This window comes from Mus caroli, chromosome 1 (assembly GCF_900094665.2).
Source record: "Mus caroli chromosome 1, CAROLI_EIJ_v1.1, whole genome shotgun sequence".
Lineage (NCBI taxonomy): Eukaryota > Metazoa > Chordata > Mammalia > Rodentia > Muridae > Mus > Mus caroli.
The window spans coordinates 31,853,390-31,860,072 of NC_034570.1; the positions used below are offsets into that span (position 1 = coordinate 31,853,390).

At 43.0% G+C, this 6,683-nt stretch overlaps 1 protein-coding gene across 1 annotated transcript; it reads left to right on the forward strand.

Annotated features, from left to right (window-relative positions):
* Positions 1-468: 468 nt before the first annotated feature.
* On the forward strand, positions 469-1,328 carry LOC110301256 (synaptonemal complex protein 3-like). The gene is given in 2 exon segments (XM_021171638.2): positions 469-757; positions 839-1,328. Coding segments are annotated over 2 exon segments (765 nt in total). The 3' UTR covers positions 1,315-1,328.
* Positions 1,329-6,683: the final 5,355 nt, after the last annotated feature.

Consider the following 6,683-nt stretch of genomic DNA (forward strand, 5'->3'; position numbering starts at 1 on the left):
AAATAGGACTGACAGACAGTGATGGAGACAGAGCTTGGCTTGCTGGAACAAGCTACCTGTGCAACGCTTGTGGGCCTCAAATATTTACTGATCTTCGCTTCCCTGAGAGAGGCACAGCCTAGAACTTCTCCTGGTGGTCCTCCTGGTCCCTCCTGCTGACTCGAGTTGAGGTTGAGGCCTGGCTGTCTCTGCTAGGTCGTGTCAACTCTGTTGTTATCCCGACTCTACTGGACTAGACTGCTGATGTATCTGTGAAGTGTTTGTGAGTGTTTCGAGCTGCCGCTGCCTGCTGACCTGTGAACTGAACTTCTGATTTCCAGACAACACAGCCAGCTGGGAGTTGCTCCAAAGAACCTTGCTAAACAGGTCCACCTCCCCTGTATCCTTTCTTTTCCACTACCTCTGGTGGTGGCAGGCTAGAAGGAAGGTTAAAATGTTTAAGAACCATCATTAAAAATAGGATTTGAGATGCTTCGAGGGTGCGGAGACAGTGACAGCTTACCGGAGCCGTTGAGCAAACATCTAAAGATGGTGCCTGGTGGAAGAAAGCATTCTGGGAAATCAGGGAAGCCACCTTTGGTTGATCAGCCTAAAAAAGCCTTTGACTTTGAGAAAGATGATAAAGATCTGTCTGGTTCAGAAGAAGATGTTGCCGATGAAAAGGCTCCAGTAATTGATAAACATGGAAAGAAAAGATCTGCAGGGATAATTGAAGATGTTGGAGGTGAAGTACAGAATATGCTGGAAAAATTTGGAGAAGATGCTATCTTTCAGGGCTTAGTTTGCCCCTTCCACCATGGATTCCTGCGATCAAACTTAGGCTGTCAGGCTATGGCAACGGACATCAACAAAGCTCTTCTTGCCAAGAGGAAAAGAATAGAAATGTATACCAAAGCTTCTTTCAAAGCCAGTAACCAGAAAATTGAGCAAATTTGGAAAACACAACAAGAGGAAATACAGAAGCTTAACAATGAATATTCTCAGCAATTTATGAATGTGTTGCAGCAGTGGGAACTGGATATACAGAAATTTGAGGAACAAGGAAAAAAACTATCTAATCTTTTTTGACAACAACAAAAGATTTTCCAGCAGTCTAGAATTGTTCAGAGCCAGAGAATGAAAGCAATCAAACAGATACACGAGCAGTTCATAAAGAGTTTGGAAGATGTGGAAAAGAATAATGATAATCTATTTACTGGCACACAAAGTGAACTTAAAAAAGAAATGGCTATGTTGCAAAAAAAAGTTATGATGGAAACTCAGCAGCAAGAGATGGCAAATGTTCGAAAGTCTCTTCAATCCATGTTATTCTGATGAGTCTTTGAAGAAAGAACTTGAACCTATGTAATATGATACAATTAAAACATTAGCTAAGAGGCATGCCTTTAGTAAATTATAGTTTAAATATAACATCCGAAATCATTAGCTTATTTAAGTGGAAGATTTTTGTTCCTGTTAATTTAAAACCTTATAAACCTAAACTGTGTTAAGTACCAGCTATTCCAATGTATCAAGCTTTCAGGGTTTTTTGTTTGTTTGTTTGTTTGTTTTAATAGTTGTTCTCTCCACGATTGTGTCAATAAAGATGATTTAAATTTAAAAAAATAGGATTTGAAAAAATTAAAGTTACAATTATATTATTTTATCTGTATTATTTCATAGTATGTGATCAAAAACAGTCCATTAACACTACCAGGATTTTACAATCAGTGGACCTTGTTCCAAACTCACCAGTTGTCTGACAACGTCCTTTATGGTAGGAAAAAAAAGTTGCAACACTCGGGGGGTTGGGGGGGGCTCTGAACTAAGATCATTGTCCTCTGATCTGGAGTATCTCATTTATTTGTTCACATACCATATTCGATATAACTCTATAGAGTACTTGGTATATATTTAATAGGACATCCCCTTCATTTACCCCATGGTATCCTTTGGCAGGGAGAAATTATTTTTTTAATTTGATGAAAGTACAGTTCATTGTTTTGGTACATTAAACTTTTTGTGTCCTATAGAAGGATTCTGGGATTGTTTGTTTGTATATGCATTTAAAATCTTATTTTCATAATGAGGAAAGGTTTTATTTTGGCTCATGGTCCAAAGTATATGTAGTCTCTCATGGTGAAATCACTGTAGCTAGAGCTTGGAGCAGCCGGTCATGTGGATCCAATTATGTCTGAAGTCAAAAGAAAAAAGCAATAAACACTTGCATTTCAGTGTTGGGGGTTGTTTTGTGCTCTGTGTATTCAGATGCCGATTTCCATGCCCTGAGATCTAGCTACAGTCCAGAACCAGCTTTGGCATGAATATCAAAGAATCTTCCCATGACAGGAAAATGGATACAGAAAATATGGTTCATTTACACAATGGAATACGACTCAGCTATTAAGAATGAGGACATCCTGAGTTTTGGAGACAAATGGATGGAAATGGAAAATATCATCCTGAGTGAGGTAACTCAGACCCAAAAGGACATGCATGAACTGCAGGGATGGAAATGGAGAGGAGCCTGAGGAAAAGAAGGTCCAGTGACAGGCCCAAAGTAGGATCCAACTCAATGGGAGGCCCCAAGGCCTGACACTATTGCTGAGGTGCTCACAAAAGGGACCTATCATGACTGCCCTCCGAAAGACCCAACAAGCAGCTGAAAGAGTAAGACGTAGATATTTGCACCCAAACAAATGGACAGAAGCTGCTGACCCCTGTGATTGAATTAAGGGAAAGCTGGAAGAAGCTGAGGAGGAGGGTGACCCTGTAGGAGGACCAGCAGTCTCAACTAACCTGGATGCCCCAAGATCTCTCAAACACTGGACCACCAATCAGGCAGCACACACCAGCTGATATGAGGCCCCCAACACATATACAACAGAGGACTGCCAGGTCTGGGTACAGTCAGAGATGATGCACCTAACCCTCAAGAGACTTGAGGCCCCAGGGAGTTTAGAGGTCTGGTGGGGTGGGAGGTGGAGGGGTGGGGACATCCTCGTGGAGACAGGGAGGCAGGGAGGAGGTATGGGATGTGGAACAGTCGGAGAGTGGACCAGGAGGGGAGTAAAATCTGGAATGTAAAAAAAAAAAAAATTAAATGAAAAGAAGGGATATATATATATATATATATATATATATATATATATATATATCTCCCCAGTTATTTCTGATTGGTTAATAAAAGGCTGAACAGCCAATGTCTGGGCAGAGGAGATAGAAAGCTGGACTTTTGATCCCAGCCAGGGGTCTTGGCAGAAGAGCCAGGAAGAAGGAGTTGGCCAAGAGGCAGGTGAGGGTCCAGGAAGGAGATTGCAATGAGGTCAGGCATGAGGAGGAGTTGCCAAAGGAGTTCTCTATGATGACAGCTATAACAGAGCTGTGGACTCAATACAAGTATCACAGGGCATGTGGCTGGGAAGTAGATAACATAGACATTAGAATAGCTTAGAACCTGCCCAGTCACAGTGCTAAAAGCTAATAAACTTAACAGGTCTCTGTCTCAATGATTTGGGAGCTAGCTGGGTTAGAAAAATCTGCCACTTTTAAATTTCATCCTATATTTCGGTGCTCAGCTCTTTCTCCAGTCTTTCAAAAATGCTTAATGTTTTTCATTTTAGTTTATTGTTATTCATTCTTTAAGAATGTCAACGTATAGCTGGGCAGTGGTGACGCACGCCTTTAATCCCAGCACTTGGGAGGCAGATTTCTGAGTTCGAGGCCAGCCTGGTCTACAAAGTGAGTTCCAGGACAGTCAGGGCTATACAGAGAAACCCTGTCTCAAAAAAACCCTGTCTTGAAAAACAAAAACAAGCAAACAAACAAAAAAAGCAACAACAACAAAAAAGAATTTCAATGTATTTTGACCATGTTCACTCGTCCTCCACTCCCTCCAGATACATTCTCTCTTGCTTACTGACCCAACCCGTGTCTTCTTTATTAGCCCATAAAGTCCAATCCGTGCCATCTCCTGAGTTCATGGACATCCAACAGAGAATGGTGGACCCACCTAGGGACCTACCCTTCACAAAGCTGACTCCCCTGTTCCCAGTAGCCACCAGAAGACGATAGCTCCTCAGCTAGGAGTGGGGACTTCTGGTCAACCTGCCCTCTCCGTACTGGGATCTTGTCTGGCTGGAGCTCGCACAGTTCCTGTACAGCTGCCCTGTTGTGTCCAGAAAACCATTAGCTCATAGTCACCCACCATCGCTGACCCTTAGAGTCTTTCTGCCCCCTCCCCCCTCAATGACCCCTCAACCTTGGGGTGTGGCACCGGTGATGTCCCACTTAGGGCTGAGCATTCTACAGTCTCATTATCTATACCTTGACCAATTGTCAGTCTCTATGTTGATCATCATTCACTAGAAAAAGACACTTTTCTGACTGGAATTGAGAGATGCCCTGATCTATTAGGAATCAGTTTAATGGTATGTCCATTTGTCAGAGCAATAGTGATAGGTTCTACCCCTGGGGCTACCACCTGTCTAGCCACAGGTTCCTGGCCTAATAATGGTGTCACATAAGGGTTTCATGTTGTGGAGAAGACCTTAAATCCAATAACAAAGTGGTTGGTTACTTGAAGGGCATTATTGCGATGGTAGACTTGTCTTGCCAGGCTGGTTATTTATGTGGTTTGTAGGGTTCACAGGTGGGGTAAGATTGACGAATATTTTTCTCCTCCAGTAGCCTGAATACATGGAAAGCTATTGACACTTTCTAAAGTTTATTTTTAGAGATGTGGCTTGCCTGCTTGTCTGTATATGTGTAACCTTCCCTCAGCCTGAAGCTGGCTGAGCTAGACTTTGACCTTGCTGCCACTAAGGAGATTATCTAGGGTGGAGCTTTCCTCCCTAGATCGCTCTATTGTTCAGCCACTGTTCCTCTTCAAGATACTGCTACCTGCTGGGAGGCTGCCTAGCTATTCCTGAGACCACACCCTATCCTGCAGGTCATCACCTGCAGCTGGTTCCAGGCTCCGAGAATGAATTGGCAGAAACGGCCTCCCCGCCTCTTTTATTTTATTTTTTTATTTTTATTTTTTTTTTGGTTTTTCGAGGCAGGGTTTCTCTGTTTCCTTGGCTGTCCTGGAACTCACTCTGTAGACCAGGCTGGCCTCGAACTCAGAAATCCGCCTGCCTCTGCCTCCCGAGTGCTGGGATTAAAGGCGTGCGCCACCACGCCCGGCTCCGCCTCTTTTATAAGCGCATTCACCATTAAACATTTGAGCCTTGATCAGAACACTGTCTTGGCTCCATTTCTCTCTCGTCCGCCTAGTTTCCCTCTCTTTCAGCCCCAGTTTGCCTCCCAGGTGAAACCCAGTTCATGTGAGCTGCTGGCCGGTTTGCAACCTATATGTTCTATGTGAACATGGGCAGAAGAGGGTACTGGATCCCTTGGAAATGGAATTATAGGCAGTCATTAGTAGCATGATGTGAATGCTGGGGACAGAACCCAGGTCCTCTCAAGAACAAAGCTATCTCTCCAGCCCCCTGGCTCTTATGTTTAAGTCTATCTACAATCTATCAGAAATCAATTTCCCTTCCTAAGTAAGGCAGGGATTGGCATTGACTTTTATCTATGCCTATCCAATATATTTAGGACCCTTTCCATGACTTACATCATAGTTTACTTTCTTACTCTGTGATAAATACCATTATCAAAAGCAACTTGTGGAGAAACGGGTTTATTTGGCTTACAGGTTACAGGCCCTCATCAGGGGAAGCCAGGGCAGGACTGAAGCAGAGATCCTGGTGAAACAATCTGGCCTGTTTCCCTGGTCTGCTCAACTACCTTTCTTATACAGCCCAGGACCACCCACAGAGGTACCACCTTCAGTGGGTTGGGCCTTCCCACATCAATCAGAAATCAAGAAGATGCCCCAACAGGCTTGCCCACAAGGCCAATCTGATGGAGTCAGCTCCTTAATTGACATTCCCTCTTCTCAGGTACATCTCCATTTGTGTGACAACCTGTCTCAGGACATTTATCAAAATCAGTTGAATATATACGAATATATGATTATGAATATATTATATGAATATATATGGATATTTTTCTAGATTTCTGTTTTGCTTGACTAGTCTGTTTCTTAAGACACTAACACTCAGCTTGGACTATTTGTAGCTTCATCCAGAATCTTGCAATCTGACACTAAATCCTCCAGCTGTGCTCCTCTCTTTCAAGGTGGTTTTTGTAACTGTCTCCTTTGATCTCATATGAAGTTTCAGAATGCAGTTTCTTCAGAAACGCCCACCGGGCTATTGGCAGGGATCCCATGGACTCAGCAGCTCAGTGTGGAAGAAAGACATCTGTTAGTTTCTGAGACTTCACAACACCCTCCATAATATGCAAATGTGGTTCTATCCTGAGCGAGTGCTGGGTTCACCCTTAGGGGACTGATGTGCTCAGTCCTGTGAAAAGGGTATGTTTAAGCTTCACTTTCTATTGTGTGTCCTTAGACTATAGAACAACTGAGATCTATGTATTAACTGACTTGTGAGATTCACTTACTGCTTCCAGTTTTGATATACTGCTCAGGTTTTCCACATACTATCTTCTCCTCACCTCAAAGCCTTTGCTGTTTCTCTATATTGTATTTGCTAGGAATGTCAGTGCAGAGTTAAGCAGAGGCATTGTTCCTGATCTGCTTCCAAATCAAGCATGATATTAACATCCTAAAAGACTTTCATCCAGCTAAAGAT